Here is a 26,808-nt window from a genome sequence, read left to right as displayed (position 1 = left end):
CAGATCATGTTGTATATTTGGTACTAACAGAGCTCAGGGCATCTATTCATGATTGTCGCCAGACAGACTGAGGGGTCAGTCTGCTAAAGTAAGTATCACTTACAGTATCTTTAGTATTAATAATAACACAGCATTTAATATGAATGTGAAATTAACTCATAACAATCTTTATGAGCATTACAACAGGTTAATTGATTAAGTCCAAAAATAGGCCTACACTGGCATTGCAGCCAATCTGTATCATGTTTCATTTGCGTCACATAAAATTGCAGCTGATAGGTCACGGTCAAGAAGGCTGTTAAACTGTTCATTACTGACCTAGTTGTCACTGAGTGCAAGTTTTATAGTTGTATTTGTTTCAATACTAATTTTAGAGATGTCATATTTTAGGTCAGTAGGTCTGGCCTGTCTGGCTGCATGCATCTGTGGCTATATATTTGCACATAATAAAAGTCCCGATGGCCAGTGTCCTGGCTGAATACACTGAGAGGTCTGGTGAAAGGTTTGTCAGGTTTACTGTGGACCTGATACCATTTGCACAGACCTCAGCCAAATAACTTTAACTGTAGAAGCACAGACTGCATAAATGATAAAGTGACTTTAAAGCAATAAATGAAAACCTACATTTCACTCATTATATGTAAGATACATGATGCGACTTCTTAAAAACAAATGAAAAACATACTCTTAGCTAGTAGTATATCCTGCCTTAAAATCGTATGCTACTACGAGTTTCTCTAGAATTCATTGCCGCTTTAAGAGAGGCGGGCGCCTTGAAACCGACAAGTTCCATGTTTGTATCTTGAAATTGAGAGCAGAGACGAACTCCATGTTGTAACAAAGTTATCAACAAGAAACTCCTCCTTTTATTTTATTTTAATTTAATTGTCTTTCTTTGTTTTCTTCTAACAATCGGAGGCACATGAATGACTGTAGGCTACATGCGTACGTATAGGAGCTTGTTTTATACTTTTAACGATTAGGGGAGGAGGCAAGATAGGCTTTCGCTTAGCGTGATATTTGCTTAAATTAAAATTAGCTAGCTGGGTTTACAAAAAAAGTAACATATACTTCAGATCGCAATTGCTCTGGATTTACGGATCTCATGGACCACCCGTCCTCGTCAATTATCACACAAGTGAGCCGTGATGAAGAGGCGAGTACTCCTTTACGAGAAAAAGGTAAGTCTGAAAAAGTTTTGAAAGTGGGTTGTTTTGGAGCGCACATGTCAGAACTGAAGAATATCTTCGGCGGAAAAACATAAACCACTGTTTTTTACTTTAAAATATCACAACGATGTGTGCAGTCAACGAAGTAGCCTTACTACAGTGGTTACTTTTTCGCTACATTGCTATAGTTAAGTTTAAGCGAAACTGAATTAAATGGTCGTGTCGGCCTTCGAGGACAAGAACTTAATTTGACAGCTGCGAACAACTTAGTTCGCGACATCTCGTCTGCTGTTAACTCCGTTCTAGCATACATTTCAGAGTTTAAACTTCAATAAACTGTTCTGGTCAGGCCTAAATGTTTGATATTGAAAATAAAAGTCCAAACGGTCAAATCTTATTTGGCCCTTGATGCAGGGGCGGGACTGGTTCATCTTCCGCTGTTTAGCCTAGAGGCAAAAAAGTGTTAGGCATGAATATGATGGTTATCTCATATGATCCTTATACCAGACATCACTACGAGCAGTCTTCTTGGCCAAGAAATATAGTGCGATGAATTTATCATGCAGTAGCTCAAGGTTTTATTCTGTGTTACTGAAGCCTGTGTAGCCTACAGGTCAGGAAAGTGGATGGCTTCGTCATCCTTGTCAGATTCTTTCCCGCCAAATGGTCACCACCCATTTCTTGGACATCCCCATCATAGAGTAGCCTACTGCCCATCGTTAGATTAGGTGGACTGGAGGGTAAAACTCTTTTTTTATAACCCCAGCCTTTGTGGCGGCTTGTGTTGTTTTTGATTGACCAAAGGTGCCCATGTCGATTATTGTTTACAATGTTCATCCAGACAATGCAGGAACAAAACAGTGCAGGTGCTCATATGGGAGGCATTTCACCCACTGTTTGAGAAGTGTTCTCATTTCAGCCTGACTGTTACTTCAATGACAGTAGGCTGCACTGCACTGAGATTTATTTTCAAGATGTTTGTTAAAAAAAAGAGGCATTCTTGTGCCCCCAGAGTATTCGCTGACCTGAGCCTCAACACCAATGCAACAAAAGCAAAAGAATCAGGTGAGAGTATAAGAGGAAGTGAACACTGCAAGCTCAATGTTCACATCAGGTTCTTTGTGTGGGGTTCTATTGAGAGCCATGGCTGAAATACATGACACTGGCCATGGTGACCTTATTGTAGTCACGTTTTGTTGTATGTCTATTGTCTGAGAAAAGACCGTGCACTGCTTAGCTCCTTAGCCGTGGCACTCAGAGTATGCTGCTTGGTGCTTCCTGTAGGTGTGGGCCTCTGGTTTTATATTTGGGTCACAAGAGGTCACGACTATCAACAGTAATGTTAGACCTCACCACTAAAACTCTTTTGAATGCAAGGTTTAAAAGTAAATACAAAGCAAAAAAGATTTTTATATAAACTGTTAGATATTTGAGCATGCCATTTCAACCCTTTTGAGCCCTCTGGAGTAGTTTCACTGTGGTTGATATTTTGGTTCACAGAATAGCCAAGCCCTTTAATGAAACCAAGTTCCACCCTCATGCCAGATAGTAGGAGCAGCTTGTTCAGGCTGTTGTCAAAAGCTGACACTTTACCCTTATTGTGCAATGCACTATTGCAGTCATGTTTTCACCACTCAGAAGTGGCAGCTCTGCATGGTTGCCTGTCTTGCAAAAGGAATGGTGTGTAAAAGGAATGCTTTGCAACATTGTTTGCTTTTTTGGTCTTTACTCTCCTTCACACACACACACACACACACACACACACACACACATTAGGGCTTGTTTCCAGTCATTGCATCCGAATGGACGTAGACAAATGATTGAATCAGCCTTATACCAATCAGTATCGACCACTGTGGGATTGCTGTCTTGCAATAGGCGGTGGAGCCAGGCTAGCGCAGCTGTGGCCCTCCTCTATGTGCCACAGCACTGCCGTTGTTGTACCGTTGTTTAATAGTACGCCTCAGTGACTGTTCATTCTGATTGAGACATATCTGACATACTTTGTTGTTGGTGCTCTGAGTCTCTGTAGGCAACGAATGTTGGTGCTTGGTACATCATCTGGCATACTCTTACTACCCCTTTTCCACCACGCAAACTAGGTTCTAGTTCCGGGCTGGTGCTAGTGCAACTCGTGAACCGGTTTGCTTTTCCAGAGCCACTATAGAGCCACATTGTTGTGTCACGGTGTACGTCTCTGCTTTCCCAGCAGTGCTAGTGCCAATGGTGGACTGCATTGTCTGTTTACAACATCACATTGATGGCTAGTTAGCTCAATGCTAATTTCTCACATCAGTGTTAAGAATGTCAAACGCACCATTAATGTTGCGATTGTAATATTGATGTGAGAAAACAGTAGCTATGCTTGCTTGGGTAATGTAGTAGTAGTAGTAGTAGTCCTTTATTGTTACAGCACCAACACATAGCTAGCTAGCCTTTGATGTAAAATATAAGTAGCTTGTTAAACAGCTATTTTTATAATGTTCAGGCAGTTTTAGTTGGTCTTATTGGTTATTATAATACATGATTGGTTGTGTTTTTTAGACCAGAAAAGTTGGTGCCACTCTGGAACCAGCTTTCTTGGCTCGACAGTTGGTTCTTTGGCTGTCAAAACACGAAGAACTGGTTCAACATCAGATTCCGACCATCCCTGGAACTGCCTTGGTGGAAAAGGGGTATTAAAGAATGCTTTGCTTACATTCTAAGCTAAATGTGCCATGACACAAAATTACGTTTTGAATTGTTATTGCAGATTAATCTGTGTTGAATGTTTGTCTCCCAGGAGAACATGCCTGGTCAAAAAGGCATTGAGCCTAACTATGTGCTGAGGGGTATATATAATGTCACAAGGAAGATCATGCAGGGCTGCGTACCTTGTTGACAGAGGTATTCCTCTTAGTTTGTAAAACATTTAAAAGATATTTGATAGATTTAGTTCATGTAGACTCATGAGACTTGGGCTCAAGCTTGATATTATGAAGCATCCCAGTGTAAGCGTTCATGTTTTTGAATACGAATTCTCTCTCTTTCTCTAGTTCACTCCCCTCCCCCTCCTCGCCTTCCCTCTCTCTTTCAGCTACACAGTTTGACAAAATCTAGTCTGAACTTGCCAGATTCTCTAGATTTCCAGGTGGCAAATGTTTAAAATGTTTGAATATGAACGACAGAAGCATTCAGCGTGTAAAATCCTTACTCCCACGCAATGTTTTTTAGCAACAACACCCGTTTATGTCAAAGTCAAACACCTCTTTCAGGGGCCAAGCCTGCAAACTAGGCACCCAAATCATATAATACCCAAGCGAACAGAAATGTGTTAGACTTGGACGATTATCTCACCACTGACATCACCGACTGTGCTGACCGGCCCAGTGGCTTATTTGTTAAAGGGAGCCAGTGGAATTCCTAGTTACATAAGAGCAGAGAAAACACATGTTAAGGAATAGGATCCTGATAAGCTATGCAGAGGGCTCCTTATTCCTTTTTTTGCAGTTCACAGATCAAGGCTAAATTCTGCCGCTCACCCCATATGTATGACCACCCAGTCACCCTAAGTGCCTGGTCAGTCTCATAAATCTGTAAGCGTTGGCTAAGCAGACAAGCACATGAGAACAGGTGGGATTTGTACGTCATGTTATTCAGTGTTTTTATTGATGTTGAGGTTCAAGTGGATTTAAAAGACATTTTAGCAAATGCAGTCTGTTGAGCCACTGTCCAGAAGTTTAAGCATTGGCATCACCACCTGGTCTTTGGTTATTGAGGATTATTTTTAGAAGCTGGGGGTGGTATTCGTGGGGAAGGGGGCAAAGATACAAAGTCTGACCTTGCACAATTATTCATGCTCGTAAGTAGGGGTGTAATGGTACACAAAATACAGGGGTTGATTCAGTTTTGGGGTTATGGTTCCTTATGTTTTCGGTGCAGCAGGGAGAGCAACAAAAATGAGACAGCAGAAAACGTATAATAAAGTAACTTTTTCCCCGTTTATTTTTCAACAGTTTAACTCAAAAACTGGCATATTGTCAATAAGTAAAAATAAATAACACAAATGTCAGTAATGCTTCATCCTAAGAGTTTGACAAGTTTATACAGGGCAGGCACAGCGTACTGACTTAAATGCACATGTGAAGTCACATGTGAAGTACATTTAACTTGACTAATCTGGCTAACCAGGATAAACCGTCTAACATGCTACAATTGATAGACAACAACTGGTGCACGGCCAAAACTTTCTGAATTAAATGTGCCCTCTTGAGTTTCTGTTCCACTTGTGCGAGTAGTATCTTAATGTTTGTAATTGTTTTGGTCACAGGGTGCACCGAACCGAATAGGTCGCATACCAAACCAATCGTCCTGTACGGAAGGGTTTGGTATGAGTACACGTCCTGCTGCACCCCTACTCGTAAGAAAAGGCTGAATCTGTGGGCAGACACGCTATTAGCATGCATTCTTGAGTGCTTGCTAGGCCTCCGTCCAGTCTGCATGTGAAAGACATTATGGGTGCACTGGCCCCTGATGGCCAAGCTCGATTGCTGGAATCCCATTCTCCACACCAGGACATTGTGGATTACCTCAGCGTGCTGTTTCCCAGGCCTCTCCTCCTCTGTACCTGCTTTGTTGGGTGAAATATGATCTGCTGGTGGCAGCAGAGAGGGAGAGAGTGAAGGGGGGGAGAAAGAGAGAGAGAGAGAGAGAGAGAAGAGAGAGAGAGAGGAGAGAGAGAGGAGAGAGAGAGAGAGAGAGATGAGAGAGAGAAGGAGAGAGAGAGGAGAGAGGAGAGGAGAGAGACGAGAGAGAGAGAGAGAGAGAGAGAGAGAGAGAGAGAGAGAGAGAGAGAGAGAGAGAGAGGAGAGTGAGAAGAGAGAGAGAGAGAGAGGACGAGAGTAGAGAGAGAGAGAGGAGAGAGAGAGAGAGAGAGAGAGAGAGAGAGAGAGAGAGAGAGAAAATATGTTCTTTGTGTAGGGCACTCTCTATCGTTCTCGTGAGCCCTTACTTCACTTCCTGATACTTCCTGTTCCTATTTTGGTTTGGTCAGGCCACTGTGCAGCAGAGGGTTATGGGCTCATGAGATGGCTGCATTCCAGAGAGAGAGGGAGGGAGAGGGAGAGGGACCAAGGGAACGGAGTGGGGCCCCCTGAGTGCTTCTCTTGTTTAGGGAGTTTTTATGAAAGCGGCAAAAAAAGGACGGCTCTCAGGCGTAGGTCCACCCCCCCCTCCCCCACCCCAATCCAAAATCTGCACATTTTGCTGGTGCCAAGGCTTCAAAGGTATTCAGTGCATTCCGATGAAAAAACACAGATACTTTTTTCAAAACAAGCTGTTTGAATATTCAAAACTGTGGTCAATAACAGAATATTAAATAATTATCAATCAATGTGTCAATGTTTAGGGTTATTTAGAAGTTTTTTTTAAAATATTATTTAATTTTCTTTTTATTTAATTTTTATTTTTTTTGACCACAGATAATTCAACACATAACCAATGTTTATTTCACTATATAATGCATAATTCTGTAATCGAAAGAATCTACAGGTGTCACTACTTTCGTACATAAAAATATCTTGCATGTAATAAGCCTTTGTTCATCCTAAGGTAAATTTACCCCATGTTAAGAATGTATCTATTTATAACCATATTTATCTATGTTTATGCTCATATTCCTTCTGAGTTTGTGTGTGTTTCACATCTGATAATGGCAGTGTTTACAATGGTGTAAGCCTGTGTACTGGTGCCCTGCACTGAATGCCAGCTGTTTGCCCTATATCCAAGTAACTTAAACTTGGCACGGCGTGTGTCACAATGCTTGCAAACCTGCTGTCCCTCTCACTCTGCGGATGGTGTGAAACAAGTTGTTAGATTGTTGAGGGGGATTGGATGTCGGGGGTGGGGGGGCCGTAAAATCAGCCGTGGATAGACCAGCGTCTGCCAGGATGGAAATAGAATCACAGGCATTCCCCAAAGAGACCCAGATAGACTACTTTTAACTCTGTGGTGCTGAAACATGCTGACTAGGGTGGGGCAGCACTGGATCCGGAAAAAAAAGTTGTAGCCTCATTATCGGGATCTAAGACTCCTGGGAGGTGGTGTGCGAGCCATGGAAAAGAGGGGCCACACGGCACCCAGGCTGTCAAGCCGACTAAACTGTCAAAGCTTCTGCCTCCAACGGTCCTGCTAAGACACGGCAACTAAGTAAATAAAGCTTTGCCGTTTCGCTTTGAAAATACTGCCGGGCGTTACATGGTCAAGACACTTATCCCAGGATAGACACGCATTGCCATTCATAAACTGAGTTTCAGGCTTTCACCCTTGTCATGCATGTTTGGGTGCTTGGGTGTTTCACGTCGTCCTCAGATAAACACAGGGACTGATGCCTTGCTCCCCTACAACGGTTTTTGTTTTTCTGTGTCCGTTTATGGCCTGGAGTGGGAGCTCTATATACAGAGAATGCCATCACTAACCTCTGTCAGCAGCTGCTCGTGAGGGCTATTTAAAGCAGTCTGATGTGTAACATCAGAAGACCCAACGTGGTGAGCTGCGTGATGTTTCTTCGCACCCGTGGGTTCCTTCTCCTGCCTGTGCCTTTGGTCATGTTCCTTTGCATGCCCCTTTGCCCTGAGAGCAGACTGCAGGTATGCTTACTATGCTCTGCTACATCTGGTGCAGGTCTGAAACCCCCTTAAAGATGTGTGGAAAAAGTAGAGTTTTGATTTATGTCTCCATTAAATTCCCAGAATGGATGAATGATGACTTCTCGGTAAAACAACTAGTGAATGCAGTATGAATGTAATCATATGTCCTGCATTGCATAAGGAGTTTCATATGTAAAAACGTTTGCAGTGCAAAATATGGGCTCCATGCATGGACAAGCCACTGCTTTACTGAAAACATGGAGTGAAGGTGCAATATCATTGCAAATTACAACGCATATCTAAGTGCGATTTGCATTTTTGTCATGCAATATTTCATGATTTAGGAAAGAGATCTGTATGGTAAAATAGCAACTATGCAATGCTTTCAGAACTAATTAGTGTTCTTATTACTTATTTATATTTCAAAGATGCAAAAAGTTTTATAATAATAATTGTCACCAATATTGTCTCAAATATTGACAATGTAGAAAAAAGAGTGAGTAAATTCCTGAGTAGGGCTGAACGATTAATCGCATTTGCGATTAAATAGCGATACGGTAAATTGTGATTTTCTAACCGCAACGTCCGCGATTACAACGTGGTGTAAAAAAAACAAAACATAAAAAAGTGCATGCCTTGTGTTTATTCTTGACTTTGTTTAAATTACTTAAATGCACAGTGACAAAGCCACCAATTTGTTTCTGTAATGAGCAGTTAAATAAAACTGTAAAATGTGGGAAAGAATATTTTACACTAAATGTATCTTATATTGTGTTGGTCATATTTAAATCATTCAGTACGTTTTGGAGAAAGAGGATGAAATGAAAAAAATCGCATATCGAATCGCAATCGCAGTGTTTGGGGAAAAATCGCAATTAGATTATTTTCCCAAATCGTTCAGCCCTATTCCTGAGATGCAATCCTTTTGTTCAACTCCTTCAGGCCTTTTCCTTTGGCATTTGTTTACATTTGTCTGGCCATGAAGTGTAATAAATGCATAGAAAAACACCCAAAACAAAGGAATGGAGATGTATACCATGAACAGGAACACTATCTTGTCATAATACCTGATAATGACATTGTATTAGATGTGATGATCTTCATTTGACATAGAAGGGCCCCTGTAAACGTATCCCTGTGTTTCGAAAGTTCACAGTGAAGCCTTAAAGGTGTTAACATCCTCCAGAAAAAGAATTGTATGAGATAAAATGCTTCACACCTCTTTTATATGGCTGCTGAAATCATGGCTATCATCTACCAAAGGTAGTTATCTCCTAAATGTGTTGGCAAGACTGCATCATCGCCTCATTTTGAAAGCTCTGTTGTCATCAGCAACATGACAACAGAGCAGAGCCATATGATTACATGAAAAACAAAACATCAAAACAGGGGGAACAAATTAGAAACCTGCTTATATGTGAGACCCAGTCAAATTAGTATAGCAGAAGTCAGATGCAGGGGTTTCAACTAGCTTACTAATATTTCACGATGACAGGACCTCCTTCATCTTGCTGCCCCGTCAAAGATTTTGTCTTCTAAAGACCAGCCATCAACACACAAGTTCACTTTAGCAATACGTCTAAAAAGGGCTCCAGCCTTTGAGCTGTACATAGTTTGCTAATCATGAAGATCCCTTGTTATGCCTGTCACTATTGCTAAATTGCGCTGGTCTCAGTCAGATATGCTTGCTGACAAATAACTTCTATCTCATGCGTTATCAGCCAAGGAGGATCCATTGGCTAATTACTGGTGTGATGGACTGAATGACGACAGATTGTTTCCCAAGCCCTAGCGTTGACTAAATGTTGTCATAACTAGTAAAGGAATGCATGTGTAGGGGCTTGCATGGGTGTGACACACATGTTTTCAATGACTGAGACTCCCTTTATACCTCCACCCATAGTAGGCTCTCTGGTTTCTGGTTTCTTGTTTCTGTCTATGGACTGCTTTCAAGAAATCAGCTTTACATAGTTTAAAGGATTTTCTGTTGCATGAAATGGACCAAATTCACACTGGTCAGGGAACTATTTACGTTCTGATTTGGTCCTATCAACTTTGCTGTCAATGTGCAAAGCAGCAGGTGTCCCAAATCAATTTGAATTGTTTACCAGCGGGGGTTCCTTAAATGGAGTTGGCAGCTAATTGACCTTAAGCAGGAAAGTGATATCGTCACATAGAGTGCTTGATTTTGATTAGTGGCACATTGGTATCTGTCAGAGCCATCCAAAGATGGTGTTTTGTGTTGTGGGCTTTGTGCCATGGCGCCATGGCTAGCAGCAGTATGGTCAACATGGCGTAACTGTGTGCCCCTCTGTGTTCTCAGGTGCCCAGACACATGCTGCATCCTCATCAAAGAAGCCACGCAGTCGCAGCATTTTCCACAGTCTTTTCTGCTGCCTGTGTCACGATGAAGCTGAACAGCTCCCAGTCAACAACAACGCCCCGCTGCTGGTCGAAGAAAACGGAACTGTCTCTAAAGTAAGATGATTTCATTGTACCTCTATGTTTTACCTCCGCACACTCTCTCACCCCATCCCCACCCTCCCCCACAGGTTTCTGAGTGTCTTGTGGTTAACTTGACCAAGAGCCACATGATCAATTGTGTCACCAAGGAAACTGAAACCCCATGTTTGTTTTGCGCAACTCCTTTTCTTGTTTACCGCCTTACTTCACATGGCCAACAACAAATAAGTCAGTGTCAGTAAATCATGTCAGTGAATCATTACAGTGCTTGTTTGAAAATTCAAAACGGACTAAGTAAAAATTCTGATGTCTACTTTGTCACTATAAGAGTGTTAAGAGATTAGAATTCCTTGGTAAATAGGAGATTATATCTTGGCAAGCAAGTGTTCTTGGCATAAGACAAAGCCATCCATGATTCAATTGAACACATTTTTGGAAAACAACATGGCTGTTAGCAAATACAGACAGATCAGGTGGTCAAGATGCTCTCGGGTGTCAGTTTCAGATTTATGCCTTACTTCAGCTTTTTATAGCGATTTGATATTCCAGGAGTTATTTGTCACGTCTCTGTAAGCCCCTAAAATAAATTGGTAGGTCTCCTGAAGAGGGGCTGGGTACTGAAGCTCAGTCTAGTGGTGACCCTCCTGTCATGTCAACGTGTACGCTACTCCTGGTGTCTAAGGCAGGCTGTGGGATCAGCGAATCTCCCCAGCCCCCACTACAGGCAGACCTCTCCGAGCGCTGCATACTGTCAGGACACCACTGCCTGCTCTCTGGGGAAAGCACCACGCTTGGAGAATGCATTGAGCACTTTGAAGCTGCCGATTTTTGCACTAATTTTGGAGCTGGAGAAAAAATTTCCCAGTTCTTGGAGTCTTCTCTCAGGGGTGAAATTGTGGTGCAAAGTGGACGTTTTGGACAAAATATGCCTGCGGAGAACTGTGCAGACCAAAGTAAGGTGTCTGGACGAGAGGTGCACAAAGGAAATGATCATGCTTGTGGACTTTGTTTAAATTCCATGGATCAGAAAAGCTCTTTTGATTCAACTGAAGACTGTGAAGTCCAAGGACTAAACGAAGCAATGGCGCACATTTATGAAGCTGGTGAAGTAGAGTTTGAACAGCGTATTGGTACACCAGAGTTACCTGAACAAAGCTACGGTACAGAAACCCTCTGTGTTCACAGTGAGTCCTCTCAATTATGTCAAACTGAGGAAGTGTTCTTTGAAAATGGTTTATGCACTAATCTTGTCTCTACTTCAGAGGATTCAGAACAGCACAATGAACAGAATGTACAATCTGAACAAATTAAGAGCACAGCAGAGCTACAGACTAATAATTTAGAATCTTCTCAGCAAAGTAGGTCATTTGGCGTAGGTGCTGATCTTTGTGAGACATTTGAACTCAATTCTCATTTAAGTACAGTCTCCGAGGAGCTCATGGACCCAGATGAAGGTGGGTCTTTACACAGCGAGCTGCCTGACCCTATGATTGAACAGACAGAGTCATTTCAGCAATGTGAACCTTGTACACAATACAACGGCTCTCCTGAAGAGGCTGATTATACCAAGGTGTCAGAAAGTGAAGTGTCTGAGAGGGCTGTTGAAAAGCTCCCCAAACGTGACTGTGAAACTGCAGCTGATGCTTTCCAGTCCTCTGAACATAGCATCTCAGCGGTTGACTGTGAATTAGGTAAACACTCCACACCCACAGACCTCAAAGCTGAAAATTGTGAGGCTTATGATACATTTGTTGAACAGCCATGTGACACGAATGACGCCGGTGAACAGCCTGTGCCCAGCGAGGATCTAGGTCATTATTGTGCGTCTTTAGAGAACAGTCAACATGTACGACTCTTGTGCTCTATTGAAAACACAGACGTCTTGAAAGAATCGTTGCTTCCTGATGCTGCGGCGGAAGAGTGTCAGCCGACGGTCAACTCTGCTAAACACTGCAAGACCCCTGAACAATGCGAGTCCTCTGAACACTTTGAGTTGGCTAAACAATGCAGCTCCCTTGACAGCTGTGCTAAATACTATCCCGCCACCAAAATAAACAAGCCATGCCAACACCACAGCGCTCACTGTGAAATGCTCAAAGACAGACAGAAGACCCAGCATAAGTCTGAAAGTGATATTTTACTGTCTGGATCAATGGATACTTTTGAAAACTTATGGATCTCTCAGTTCGTAATTGAACCTAAACCTGACACTTTGTCTTTAGAAGAATATGAATGCTGTGAAAACTGTGATCTCTGTGATCACTCCTTTAAACACATGGAGGCGAATGAAGATGGACTAAGTCCTGACCACTGTGATTCTATACAACTGGAAGAAAAAGTGCATTCTTGTGGTCATTCCTTTGAGTGCAGTAACAGTGAAGTCTCTGTGCATTGCATTGCTTGTGAAAAGAGTGAGACTGCAGAGTGCAGTGCAGTATGTTATCACAATGAATCCTCACATCGAAGGGAATCTCAAGAGGACATTTTATGTGGACTTTGCACTGATTGTGAAGGACACAAGAACCTTGATTTCCTTCTTAATCATGATGGACTCTTTGAACGTAGTTCTGATGAAGCCAGTGATATTAGTACATCTGACAAACCTGAGGTGGAGTCTTTGGATGGAAGTGAAGGGTATGACTATCATCCCTGTGATGGGAAAAGTCAAGACAGTTCAGAAACTGGTTCTTTTAAAACCTGCTCTGATGGAAATGAATCTGATGAAAACTGTTCTGAGTCCTCTTACAGCACAAGAGACAAACTTCAAGCTGAAGAGACGGAGGAAAACGACCCCTCTCCCATCCATGAGGAGTCGCTTGTGTCACCACATGTTGACAGTCAGGACAGTTACAGGCATTATACAGAGGATGGGACGGATGCTGAAGATGAATCATGTGAATTCTCACTGGAAGATGAGGATCAGACCCGTGCTAATGTATGGACTGCAGAAGACCAACAAAGTGATGATCTCTGCACTGTAGACAGCCAGCTTTCCACTGTCGAAGGACTGTATATTGAAGAAGATGGCAGTGAACCTGATTCAGAAGGAGACAGTGCGCCTGATTCTGAAGGAGAGAGTCTCGAACCCCAAATAGATGAAGAGGGTCCTGAGCCCCCTAAGGGATCAGGTGAAGTTTATGGAGACAGGCAAGTGGAAAACATGCAACAAGAAGGTCAACTGAATGAATCCCCTTCTGAGGAGAAGCTTTCACAACCTTCCATTGGGCATGCACTTTATCAAAGTCAAACCTTAAGAATGTTCCTGGAAAGGCGGCGATTGTCAGAGGCTGAAGCCTATGGACACTGTGGTGCAGATGTTTGTAGATTGGATCTAATATTTGATCCCTGGGCTGAAGTGGAAACAAACAATGAAAAAGAACCCAGTGAGGTAGTTGCTGAAGGGGTAAAAGACGGCAGTGAAGCTGGTTCTGTGCTGGAAGAAGATTCTGAGGCATATCGTAAGGATGACTCTTCAACCATTGAAGGTGGTGAGGGTATTACACCCAGTCCAGATAACTGTGAACATCATGGGATTATCCCTGAAATTCTTTTTTCTGAAACACTGGATGAAGAGAAAGATGAAGAAACTGCAGAATCGCATGAGCAGAATGAGGGCCTACTTAGTAGCCCTGATATTCCTTATGGTATAGAGACCTCTGAAACCCCGGAGCCTCACTGCCTTAAAGAAAACGATGAGGGCTGTGACGAACTCTCTGAATTTCTCAAGCCAGATCAAGGAGATGGGTTCTCTGAGCATGTTGAAAAAGCCAAGTTACCTGAGCATAAACGCGCAGAGTCTGTGACACCTGAAATATTCTTGTTGTCTGATCTTATTACCCAACAGACAAAGCCTACAGAGAACAGTGTTGATCATGCTAAGACCTCAGAAAACAATGTTGAATCCTCTGAACAATGTGCGTCACATGAATTCTTTAAGCTGGCGGAGGAGGGAAATACCCCCGAACCATCAGAGGACATTGAGGAAATTGAGTCTGAGGATGAAGAAATCCCAGAGGCCTGTCAGTGCGAGTTCTGTGTCCCAACAGATGAGGTACTTAAAGTCCTTTTTGTTGCACATAAAATGCTTCTGAAGCACTTGATAAATGTAATTGTTTTTGCCCAGCATGATGCGTTACATTTAGCAACTCCTAATGCATGGTGTGAATTTTGCAGTTTCTGAAGTAAATAAACAAAAGAAGACTGGAACTTGTGCCTGTTGAGTTTGACCTGTGACCTCTTTTGGGTATCAGACGTGCGGTGTGTTCAACTTCGTCTGAGTTTGTCTTGCCTCAGAGCTAAAATAAGGGAAGGAGAATGCTCAAGTACATCTCTGATTCCATGTCATATGTGCTTGTTATTTGAGTCTGAAGCTTAAAAAGACACCTATCTACAATAACCGACCCCCCTCCCCTCCTACCCGCTCAGCCTCAGTGGCGAACTCAGCAAAGGCATAAGCACATCTGTCTCTATGTTCGGTTGCTTTTCCCGTAAGCATGTTTTCCCTTCAGCTGGTTAAGTTTGTTGCAGTATACGAGCATGGCCACTGTCAGACAGAGAATGGCTTGGCCAGAGGTCATGTAATCCCATCCCATCCCAAGCAGTGCCCTCAGTCACACGGTCTGGCACTGCCCATGGAATGTTAGCACTAAAAGAGCTTCCGTGTGCCCCCTCATGGACACTCCCCTCTAGAGACTATTTCTCTCTCGGCCACCGCAAGCAAGCAAGCAAGCTTTTTATTTTTTTCCCCCTTTTCTTTTTCCGTTGACACTGCAGTTTTGAAACACGAGTCATTAATGATTGTGGACTGAATGTATTGCATTACTGATTTGTACAGGCAGTGGTTTACTAGCAGCTGCTGTTGGTGTTGGGGCTTCACTTGAGCTGGCTGGACTGGCTTAAAACTAGACTAACTAAAAGTTAACGTTTGCACAGTACATTTGCACTGTTTTGTTTTTGTAATATCAGAGTAAGCCGTTTATGACGTTACTGATCAGTTGCCTAACTTCCTGTTGTGTTTGCTCACCTCAGGTCCCAGCCAAACCACTGCTCCCTCAGATTAAATCGAAAGATGCGGGGAAGATCTGTGTAGTCATCGATCTAGATGAAACACTAGTCCACAGTTCATTTAAGGTAAGCTGTGGAGACCCAGGCTCTGCCCCTTGGCCCCACCCCTTCTGTCATCCACCCTCACTTCCACACAGCACTGTGAACAAGACAAGTTCCATGTACTTCTGCTGCACTAAAACATGGGCATCTTGTAAAGCAGGTGTTTTCTTATACTTTACAAAACAGTTTTGGCCAACGTGGAGGTACATGTGTTGGACAGATGGTCAACATTGTCAAAGGACACATAGTACTTCCTGCTCAGCAACAGCACATGTTTAATGTATCAGGCACACCATGGGGTACATTTAAGAAAGTCAGTCAACTTGTCAGTATGTTCTTGGTGCTGGTCAAATGTCAGATATCTGATAGCCGATGTTCTTTAAAGGGAACACATTGATTGAATGACGTAACGTGCGCAATATGGAAGTGATCCATGACTGAAAATATGGCAGTTTGTATAAACTGTCACTTTAAAAAGTATTGCATTGCGATCCTGTGGTAAGCCAGCCTTGGTGAAAAAAGAGGGTGTATTGTAGCGAGAATCAGCAGTCTCCAGTCTATTATTCCTTTACTGTTTATGGAAGAATTTCTCCTCCTAAGCTGAAATGTATGACATCAGCAATGTGTTATGTGGAACAGTAATGAAAACCAGACTGAGGCTTTTGTTACAAGGAGAGTGTCGACAGTGTGACACGTTTTTCATAATTTCCAGCTTTTGTGCTGTCAATAAATCCACACTTCCTGTTTCACCTTGTCAATAGAGTTAGATATGTCAACATCCCGCAGTACCTTACAGTTATAAATAATTGGTTATTCTTGGTTAAAAAGTAATTATACTAGTGATAACTCATGGATTTGTCAAGCCCTATACTGTGCTTGGTGTCTTCAGTGTTACTTCATAGTCTGTGAATGTAGGTCATAGTGTCCTATAGCGCAGGCACGTGATTATCTTAACATTTGAGATGCATATACGAACTACATCGCTCCCCCTAGATAAATCACAGTTTATGAGTGTGGTCAATGACATTATTTTACAAATGACAGAAGGTTCCTGCAGGGTAGTGTTGCCAACTGTTATTTTTGAGGGTTAAGTTACAGAAACTGCATTTGCACATGTTGTGTGTTTGCTTAACCCCTTTCAGTCGTGATTTCAGGATCCAAACAGTTAAGGTATTGTCGCGAAAAATGCTATTTTTATTTCTTAATGTTGTATAGCAAACCAGCTGAGGCGAGTTGCGATATGCTTATTTTCAGTAACAAACTCATGCCTCATTTAGACCAAGATTTATTTCTTCTGTCAACAGCCGGTGAACAACGCTGATTTTATCATTCCAGTTGAGATTGATGGGACTGTTCACCAGGTAAGCACGATACGACTTGTTGTTTTTGTACCCTGCAAACTGAACTGACGGCATGCTTCTCTCACAGCGGGCTGTAGGAGGTTGGGTGCTTTTCACGGGTGGGTTTTTTTTTTCTGTTTACCTATCACTTCTCCCCTGAGCATGCTACCTGACAGAGCAGTGGCCTTCTCTGTTGACGGGTCCGAGCAGCAGGTGGCTATTTCAGTGTCCTGACGAGACGACGAAACCCTTGCTGGCTTCTCAGAACTCACTGCCCATCAATCTCACTCAGAGCACATCTACTGCTCGCGGGCTCCGTCTGGCAGCGCACATTAGCCCTTTAAAGGGCAAGTGCAGCCCCAGTCGTGGCCGACCTGAAAACACCCAAGACTGCCCAAGCCAGACAAGGCTTGTGCCTGTTTCAAGTAATCCAGGATAGGCTTGTTAAGTCGCGGAAAGCCTATTCGGGATAACTTGGTTCAGGAGCAAGACCACCGACTCCATAAAGATGTTTGGCGGACACGACCTGACATAAAAAAAAAAAAACGCTTTACGGCTTGCCCTTAAACGGGGGCATCATTTGACATCTACATCCAGTGACCACATGGATAGTGTTCTAGGTGTTTATTAGTTAATCTTCAGTGCACGAAAACTGAGCTCTGTGCACTCTGTGCTCTGCGCTGACTGACAGGGTGGAAATCATAGAATCATCTGACCTGCAATTCCTAAATCAGACCTCTGTAGTACCTTCATTTATTTGAATGAGGAGTTACAAATGCATGTACAAATGAAAATGTATTGTGATTTTTGTGAAAATCTTCTGGCCTTAGGAGTCTAATTCTGTTTTCTCACACTCAGGTGTATGTGTTGAAGAGACCCCACGTGGATGAGTTCCTTAAACGCATGGGTGAATTGTTCGAGTGTGTTCTTTTCACTGCAAGCTTAGCAAAGGTAAGTAGAACGAGCGTTATCTTGTGTCAACCCTGATGTCGCACACACTGCTCTGTCACCAAAGTGTCGGAGTAACACCTCGTAACACCCTCGCACCTGCTCCCCCACTCATCTTCACACCCTAGCAGCCGCCCAAGAGCCTTTGCCAGAGATGCACTATTGGTTTTACTACCCATTCCAACTCATGTTCCCCATGTGTCTGAACCCAATCTCTCCCTTGTGTTTTCATGAATTGGCAGTATGCAGATCCTGTGTCCGATCTGCTGGACAAATGGGGCGCCTTTCGAAGTCGTCTCTTTCGAGAATCCTGCGTGTTCCACCGTGGAAACTACGTCAAGGACTTAAGTCGCCTAGGCCGGGACCTGAACAAGGTCATCATTATTGACAATTCCCCTGCCTCCTACATCTTCCACCCAGACAATGCTGTAAGTGATTTTTGTTTCTCTTACCCTCTTGAATAATGTACTCGTGCTGTTTCCTATGAAATGCAAAGTTTTCCAAGTTTTTATGAAAATAAGTCATCCTTAATGTGTATGTACTGTAGATTTTGTAACATGTTGATATATATTAAAACTATATCTACCTATCATAAACATTGGCATATTATTTTAAGATAACAGAAAATGTCTATTCTTATGATTATTTTGGAGTGATTTTCATTGATTCAAAGTATCATTCACAGTCATTGTATATGTACTTATTACTCCAAAGCCCTTGAGTGTCGGTATGCACCACGTGATGTGTTTTCTCTGCCCTGTCCCACCAGGTGCCTGTAGCGTCCTGGTTCGATGACATGTCCGACACAGAGCTACTCGATCTCCTCCCGTTCTTCGAGAGACTGAGTAAAGTGGACGACGTGTATGCTGTCCTGAAACAGCACAGGACTACAAGCTAGCTCGACCACGGAGGCAGCTTTCACCTCGGGGCCAGGGAGGCCTGCTTGGGCATTGGCCCCACGCTGCTTCCCACGTAAAGGACCAGCTTCTGTCTCGGTCTGAATCACTTTACCCAGAATTCCATTCACAGGACGTTTTTCTATTGGCTGAGAGAGACAACGGCTGGAACATCCTTGGTTTGGTTTAGAGATTGAACTGTGGGACTGCTTCATTATATATAAGAAAAAAAGAGAAACGTGAGAGTTGCATTGATCATTTTAACACTTGAATATGTGTTATTCCTCCACTTCTTTTGTTTTATCTTATCTTTTTTCCCAAGAAAAGGTTGAGGGAAGCCCATCTAAAGGAACTGTGGGAATTATTGAAAAAAGTGCTTGTTCTTTCTGGTATTTACGTGGTGAACAACAGCATGTCTTATATGACATCCTTTTACACCAGCTTACTTGGGTGTTTTTCTTGAGTTAAACTGCTCTCATTCCCTCTTTTTTTCAAATTTAGTTTATCTCAGATGCTCAAGTGTGGACAGAACAGTAATGGCTATCACAGGCTCTAAGCTCTCTTTCTCTCCCTCTCTTAATTCGCCAATTTTTTTAGCAGAATTTAAAATCTTTTACCTCTTGACATTGACAATTGTTGTCAAGACCTCCTAATACTGCAACAATCATTCTTTGTAGCAATATGCTCACAGCAGAGATAAGCCTGTACGGATGTAAGAAAGGGAAACTGGCGTGGTCCCATTCTAGTGCCAGCCCCTGTTGTCGGCTCCCCTCTCATGGTTCAAAAGCAATCAGACGGATTTGTGACCCTCACAAATATGCCTTATATCTTGCCTTAAAAAATAGCCTTTTTTTAATATGAGAAAAAAAATAGATATTAGTAACAGTGTGATGTAGACTTTGACAAAAAAAACAATTCCAAGAATATGTGTTATTTGTGATATTAATCAAAGCATAAAGATACTGGAATACATTAATACTAATTATTACGCATACTCTACGATTGTTCAATGCCTTAACCATGTTGTGAAATTTGTGAAATGCATTTACCGGCGTCGGTCACTCGTCACCTGATTTGAGACATGGCCTGAGAGAGGGTACGTAGCTGACTGGAGATCTCCCTCCCTGCGAGTACCTTTGTCAACTTGCGGCTGGGTCACTCAGCCCCTCATCTGCCAGGACTCGGACTCAGTGTCGACTGGTGGGGGGACTCATAGGTTCTTTATATGTAAACTTCTGTTATTGAAATCTGATGCAAAGTCCCGCAAGTGCCAATGCAAGTGGGCCCGAGGACACTCTCCTTTGTGGGATGTTGTTGTTTTTTTGTTTTGTTTGAGTGTTGGGGTGAGAGCACAAAAAATGTGTTGGTTGTTTTTAAAATAATGCTACTTTTGTCCATTTATACATTTTAAAATGTTTTATTTTTAATAGATGTTACGTTGACAAACGCAGTGCCTTCATGCTCTTATTGCTATGATGCTGATGATAATGGTAAAGATGATCATGATTATGATAACAATATCAGTACTGTGCCAAGGGGAAAGACTTGTGAACAGCAGTATGATTTGATGTTCGGTTTTGACAAGCACAATGGCTTCCTCCATTCTCTTCAGTTCTTGAATCTGACCATTATCTGTTTTAAATTTGTTTTCATTTATTTTAATCTTTGACATAGCATTGAATGTAATATGCTTTGTATTTCAGCAACAATCTAGGCCTTGTGTTGATGTCTCAATAGGCACTTCTAGGTTAGGACCTTCAACACATAACCTGCAAAAAAAAAAAAATGGAAAAAAATAGATACTATAAAATGGTACTCATCAGGATGATTAATGTCTGTACATGAAATTGTAACGCTCCAGATGCAAACCTGAGAGGTTTTGGAGCATTGTGTTGATATTTAGAACACCTGTTTGAACTAAATGAATGCTGATATTCTGTCAGATATGCCACAAATGGCAGTCAGACTCACATTGGACTGTATTCTCTGTCAGAGCCCAGGGTTCGGTGTTCCTGGCTCCTACTGATATTCTCAGTTTCCAGGGTCTGCTCCAGTTTATACACATCTGTTTAAATCATGTATGATTTGTGAATGACCAAATCATTGCCCAAGCACCTTCTTAATGAAATCAATAAGTAATGGAATTGCCATGGAGACCTGGGGCCCTGCAGGCTCACTGAAAGCCCCTGTCTGCCCGGTTTACACGCAGCCCACCGCGCACTGACCTTTGCACTGTATTTACGGAGATGATGTGCAGTCTGCACGTGGGTTGCTGTGACCCACGTCAAGTGGCAGGATCCTGCCAGGTTTTGAAATTACAAATGTAAACCTTGTGCCTTCTGCCGAGGCCTTAACTGTACACTTTCATTTCTGGATAAAAAGTGTGGGATCAGTGTTTGTCTTCATGAACAAAAAACAGAGAGAACTTTTTCAGTCCTGTTGTTGCTCCCCCGTTTCCACACGTGATGCAGGGTGAAAATTCCCTAAGGTTAAATAAATATTCAAATGTATGAAACCTATCTTTAGTAAAATATTTATGAAAAATACATAACATATTAAGCTATGAAATAAAACAATCAGTATTAATACATTCTGTTTTATTTTCCGTTTTCACACTTTGGTGTTTCTCACGTAGGCCTTATATCTTTGGATTCAAGCTGAGATTATCTCCCATTGCTTTATGACAATGACTTTGTAAGAAGCAAATAAAGTTTAACTGTATGATCGCACCTTTTAATACCCGTTCATGGTGACATGCATACAAAGTGAGTTTTTTTTTTTATGTCACATTGAAAGGACGCCCCCTGTAGGACCTTTTTGGAATCTATACAATGTTCACCTTTTGGGAAGCCAGTATAAGAGTCTCTTCAATTACTAAAGAGTATATAAAAATGTATCATTGATTTATCCTCTGACTTTACGGTTTCCTATGTACTTAAGATATACAAACACTTACATTCAGAGCATCAACATGTTTGCTAATTTGCAAACCCAGGGAGGACAAGTGCATTAATATTCCATTCTACTGTTATTATTCAGAAACACATATTTTAAGACATTTATAGCTTAGTTGTGCATATTTTGTCATTATGAATTGTCATTAATGAAACTAAAGGTAAAGTGCAGCATTTGTGTCTGTTTCAGAGCATAAATGATCAGAACAAGGCTGAAGAACGCTTTTATTGAAAGATACTTCCAAAACAAGTAAAACGGTCAGATATGCGATAAATCCAGTATTGTTGGTGGGGGCTTGAAAGAAATGATATCATAAATATGGAATTTCAGAAAAGACAGCTTCCACATAGGAAAATAGCTTAATTGATCAGTACACGCTCTATACTCTTTTGCAAATGTAAATATGTTTCAACCATTCTAAGTTAACCTTTCTTTTGGCCCTGTGTATTTACATAACATGCTTCAAACTAGACAGCCCCCTTCTTGACTTGTGTCACAATACCCTTTAGTCTGCATCCCAGAGACTATGTATTCTTTAAAAAAAAAGTCTATACAAAGGACAAAAAATACAAATATACATCAATCAATGAACTTATATTAAACAATAACTGTTCATTGGATAGAACTAAAACAAATCTGAGAAGATCTGGAAAATATCATGGTTTGTTATTGTTGTGAAGGTAATTTAGTGAAAAACTAAAACAAAACCTTTGTTGTTGACAACTAGTTTATTATATTTGATTCTTGTGATTATCCTAAATACAAAACATAAAAAAATAAGATTGAAATTAAACTTTTTAATAATAAACCTTTTAAGAATCTATCACATGAGCTAACTGTTATTATTCAGATTCTTTGTGCAGGTATTGTTCTCTGGATGATTCAAGCAATGCAGAAGATATATATGAGTAGATGATATGCTAACAGATTCAAGTCATAACATTTGACAGAATTTTCAGTTTTTAACTATTTTGAACAAGTAAGAAAATTGAATATCCCTTTTAAAAGCTAAAGTAATGCAGATCCTCTTCATCCTTGCAGCAATTCCACGTCTCAGAGATGACCTGCAAAAATGGATAAAGATTTCTAAAGTGTTGCTTCATGAGTACATTTGTAAAAAAAAAAAAAACTGCAGTTGTATATAGTTGCAATAGTAGATGATAGCCATTGCCAATCACAAGCAGGCACTGAATTTAACATCATTAAAACTCTAACCTCCTTTCCAAATGGACCTCTACATGATAAGAAGTTGTATGTGTATGACTGACAGCATTTCCTCCAAAGCCTAAGACATGGCCTCTGTAAGCACATGGATCATTAACTACCATCAGAGAACCAGTGTTTACATTCTCACATCATACTATTAAAGCCAGATCAGATGATCCCATATCAGCAGTTTTCCACTTGGCCACTCCATTTGTGGGTCATGGCCCCACAATGTGTATGTAGGTGGACGACATACGTAAGTGTTCGCTTACAGCTAGTCCTATCTCATATTTTTGGCTTACCGATGGCGAGATAATTAGCCATGGAAAGCTGTTGACCGTTGGCTGAAAGGCACTTGTCAACAACCCTCTTCTGTAGCCCTTATCTGCTCCAGAAATGTAGAGGGCATGCAACTACACCATGTCAATATCCTGGACCCAGAAACATGATCAGCACAACTAATCTTCTCATAAAATCCCACCGGCAGGTGATCAGATACATTGAGAATTATTTATAACTTGTTTATTTGGGTTATTAAGTGTTCCTGATTGAATACGCAACTTGCAACTTAGCAAACACTGTATCCTTTCTCATTGCAGTGGTCTGAATAGACGTGTACGGTAGATGTAAAGTCTATGTTGCACACCTGAACAGAATTCTTTGTGATCATTCAAGAGATTTACTTTTAACCAGAAGGTTGGCAGTGCTCTTTGCTTTTCCGGACGTGAATTGGATGACACCAGTCATGTCCTCCGACATCTGCCTGAGGGTGAGTCTGTGGACCGTGCCCATCTTCTCCACTAGGACCCGAGGGCCAGGCTGCAGGCTCTCCCCGTTGAGGGTCCACACTGGGGCCTTTGTCACCGGCATGGACACCTCACACTCAAAGTAGGCCTCGTCTGGAGCCACCACCTCCACGTCTTGCAACTCTCTGACCATCAGCAGAGACTGGGCTGTGAGTCCATGGAAGAAAAGGATGGATTTATTGCAAAGGTGAGAGTTGCAGTTTGAGTCATTACCGATGGACACAGGGCCTATTACATGTTAAACTTTTAGTTCAACAAGCAACTAGTGTCATTGGAGGAGTCACAATACCCTTAAGTCTGCATCCCAGAGACTATGTATTCTTTTTTTTTTAAGCAGTATGAGTATGAATCGTCACTAGAGGGCAGTGTAATGACTGTGAAACAGCTATGTCCATTAATGTTTCTAGGAATGGTTTGTGTCAGAAGTGTGTACTCCATTTTAAGAGACCATTAGTTCAACCATCTGGATTAACAAATTAGCACAATTCCTAAACTGGAAGGTGCAGCTAATGGGTGTAATCACCCCTCACAGTGCAATGGTAAGATAAGAATAGACACTGAAAACACTTTAAATTATGTTTCTGCTCCAAACCAAAAGAATGTGTTGTAGGTTATATTGAAATACATGCACCATACTGATACTGATACTGATACTGCTGCAACACTCAAAATACTGCCTCTTCCACTCACCTTCTACTGTCAGTTTGGCAGAGCATGTACAATCTCCAACCTGGACACTGTAAGTGCCCTCGTCCTCTAACGCCACCTGCTGGATGACGAGCTTCCGGTAGCAGCCCTCGCTGCAGATCTCAAAGCGCTCTGAGGGCAGGACCACATTGCTGCCTTTGTACCAGCGGATGCTGCACCGGGGATTGGACACGGAGCAGTCCAGAATGACGCGGCTCTTTTCCAGAGCAGTTTTGTCCTGAAGTGGTCGAACTATGTTTACCGGAAGTTCTTTTGGAAATGAGAAAAATAACAAATAAGTAGACAAACAGAACAACTAACTAAAAAAATCGAACAATAAAATAAAAGTTTAAGCTTTATCTAATTACCGAATACTTTCATAAAGATTTTTTACAGAAATTACAATTTCTAAGTTTCCCTTTTATTATTTTGGTTGGGATCCCCTTGTGCCTTTGAAACTGCTGGCTTCAAGTTAAAGCGGTTCTGCTGAAAGGCTGTGGTCGGAATAGTTCAAAAAATGCTGTTGGGCTAGAGCTTGTCAGAAACATCATAAAGAGATTTATGTTACCCTCTACTTCCAGGTAGGCTGTAGACTCGATATTTTTGGCGACAAATTTGATCTCCCCGGAGTCCTCTCCCTTGACGTTGCACATCAGGAGGAAGTGTTTGGCTCCTGTGCAGAGCGTAAGGGACTACAGTTAGGCAGTACATCATCTGAAACATATGTTTCACATTAACAATGCTAAAAAAAGGAGGTGGAAAAATAAAACGTGTGACAACCTTCCTGTCGGATCTTGATGGTGCTGGTGGGTTTGATCTTCTCGCCGTTCTTGGTCCACTCTCCCATCACGCTGTCTAGAGAGAGCTCAACCATGAACACTGCGTTCTCATCCTCTTGAATGTCCTGATCCTCCAGACCCTGGATGACCTCCAGCGCAGGCTCTGTTAAACAAACAAAAACAAGGAAATAAAATAAATGACGAAAAGACTACATTCATATTAGTATTAAAATGTAAAATGTCATTATTGTTCACATTTATAAATAATAGAGTCATTTGTTTTATTATATTTAAATACAGTTTGAAGTTACATTTTATTTCTAGGTTTATAAGGTGTAAAAATTATGTTTTAGTATTAAGCTTAGCTTTTATGTTAAACTTTAAATATGAAATTATATTTGAGGCAAAATCTTTCTTAATACTGTTTCCATTTCATTAGTACCAGCTGATGGCAGTATTGTACTATTGTACTGACATACACACTGAAATGCGCACATGTGCTGTATTGATACGTAACACAGTTACAGTGCACAGTTATATTTATTAAAAAAGTATTACCGTATACTTCTAAGGAGCAGCTAGTACTGATGTCTCCAGCATCGCACATGTAAACACCCGAATCATCCATCTCACACCTAAGGATCTGAAGGAAACGCTTTCGACCCATGGAATAAATTCGATGATTCTTGCCAGACTTCAATTCCACGCCATCCTACAGTTCAGAGGAAACACATTAGTTAGTCCCTCATTTTATCCTCATACTTCAAATGGTACATCAGCTATGGGACATCTGTGGTACATCTGTAAGACCAAAAACTATGCTGTGCAAAATTCACTATTGTTATTGTTGAAAAGCAGTATAACATTATCAAGAATATGAGATGCTGTAAGCACACAGGAAGAAAAATACAGATGGTTTATTTGTTTTACCTTCATCCACTTAACTTCTACATTATGCCTTGATAGTTCACACTCAATGGTAACGGCTGAGGCCTCTGGGAATCTTACATCCTCAAGCTTTTTCAGAATGGTTACCGGAGGCTCTGAAACAGACACATAGACACACAAGTATGGAAAACTGTAGTGCTAAATATGAAATCATAACAGCACCTGACACCTTTGTGTAGAGTAGCTCATGATATCCCGGTGACAACTTGCTATGTAAGAAATATTTTAACATCATTAAGGCCAGGTCACTGAATCTGGTAGCCTATATCTTACAGCGATGTCTCCCTCTGGAGTCCCTTGGAGTCGCTCCATCATGACCGAATCTGTTCCATCACACTCCCTGCAAGGGCTCCTTGTATAGCAATCGCATGGAGATGATCGTATTTATACTATTGTCATCCACACTGACAGGTCCCCGACTATGAGGGATAAGCGCTACTGAGTGACTTTACATAGCAGAGATTACCTTACACTCCGGACTTATGCTTGTGAATGCTTCAAAAGTTTCAGTAGCCTTAATCTGATCATGTGATGTGAGGGGCTTTTTTTATATCGGTAACCTGAGGCAAAGCAAGAGTGGTAGCACGGCCGCAGGACGCCCCATGCCATTGTCCTGCCATCAGCGACTGAAATCCAATCCCTTTTCAGGGCTTACATTATGGCTCTGCGCTCTTTTACCCTCCGTTGCTGGCATGGGAATGTTATTTCCAATGTGTAGCTTTTCAGATGCTCTGTGGGCAGGGGTGTCGTATAACTCTGGTGAGTGGGGGACTGAAATCTGCCTCTCCACTGATGTTTACATTGACTGCTGTTTTGTTGCCATATGCCAGTAATAGTGTTTGCAGTAGATGATACTACAGCTATGCTTGGCATTGTGGT

General features: G+C 41.7%; 2 protein-coding genes across 17 annotated transcripts in view; one reads left to right on the top strand and one right to left on the bottom strand.

The window, feature by feature from the left end:
• The first annotated feature begins 828 nt into the window (after window positions 1-828).
• On the top strand, window positions 829-21,285 carry ctdsp1 (CTD (carboxy-terminal domain, RNA polymerase II, polypeptide A) small phosphatase 1). Of its 2 annotated transcripts, XM_080838905.1 has the most exons (7): window positions 829-1,181; window positions 10,119-10,273; window positions 15,287-15,388; window positions 16,669-16,725; window positions 17,563-17,655; window positions 17,895-18,080; window positions 18,422-21,285. In XM_080838905.1, exons 1-7 carry the CDS (start codon window positions 1,106-1,108, stop codon window positions 18,548-18,550), a joined length of 798 nt encoding a protein of 265 aa, XP_080695031.1. In that variant the 5' UTR covers window positions 829-1,105; the 3' UTR covers window positions 18,551-21,285. The 2 variants fall into 2 exon arrangements, with proteins under 2 accessions (XP_080695031.1, XP_080695030.1); XM_080838904.1 differs by lacking the exons at window positions 829-1,181; window positions 10,119-10,273 and adding an exon at window positions 10,866-14,309.
• A 425-nt stretch (window positions 21,286-21,710) lies between these two features.
• Window positions 21,711-26,808, bottom strand: part of obsl1b (obscurin like cytoskeletal adaptor 1b) — a 30,102-nt gene continuing 25,004 nt past the window's right edge. For 14 of the 15 annotated variants that reach the window (XM_080839316.1, XM_080839323.1, XM_080839325.1 and 11 more), the window contains 7 exons: window positions 25,912-26,024; window positions 25,540-25,693; window positions 24,983-25,144; window positions 24,771-24,875; window positions 24,206-24,472; window positions 23,356-23,662; window positions 21,711-22,567 (listed from right to left, as the gene is read on the bottom strand). In XM_080839316.1, coding sequence (XP_080695442.1) covers window positions 23,376-23,662; window positions 24,206-24,472; window positions 24,771-24,875; window positions 24,983-25,144; window positions 25,540-25,693; window positions 25,912-26,024 — 1,088 coding nt within the window. In that variant the 3' untranslated portion in view covers window positions 21,711-22,567; window positions 23,356-23,375. The remainder of the gene's footprint in view (window positions 22,568-23,355; window positions 23,663-24,205; window positions 24,473-24,770; window positions 24,876-24,982; window positions 25,145-25,539; window positions 25,694-25,911; window positions 26,025-26,808) is intronic. The other variant, XM_080839324.1, reaches the window with a different exon arrangement.

This window comes from Sprattus sprattus, assembly GCF_963457725.1.
Source record: "Sprattus sprattus genome assembly, chromosome: 5".
Taxonomy (NCBI): domain Eukaryota; kingdom Metazoa; phylum Chordata; class Actinopteri; order Clupeiformes; family Clupeidae; genus Sprattus; species Sprattus sprattus.
This window is presented reverse-complemented; position numbering and strand designations above follow the sequence as displayed.

Excerpts from the sequence above, each read along its gene's own strand:
- ctdsp1 (XM_080838904.1), top strand. The coding sequence starts at position 10,908 with ATGTCAACGTGTACGCTACTCCTGGTGTCTAAGGCAGGCTGTGGGATC. Across the intron at positions 14,310-15,286 it reads TCTGTGTCCCAACAGATGAG|GTCCCAGCCAAACCACTGCT; the intron begins GTACTTAAAGTC and ends TGCTCACCTCAG. Across the intron at positions 16,726-17,562 it reads TTGATGGGACTGTTCACCAG|GTGTATGTGTTGAAGAGACC; the intron begins GTAAGCACGATA and ends TCTCACACTCAG.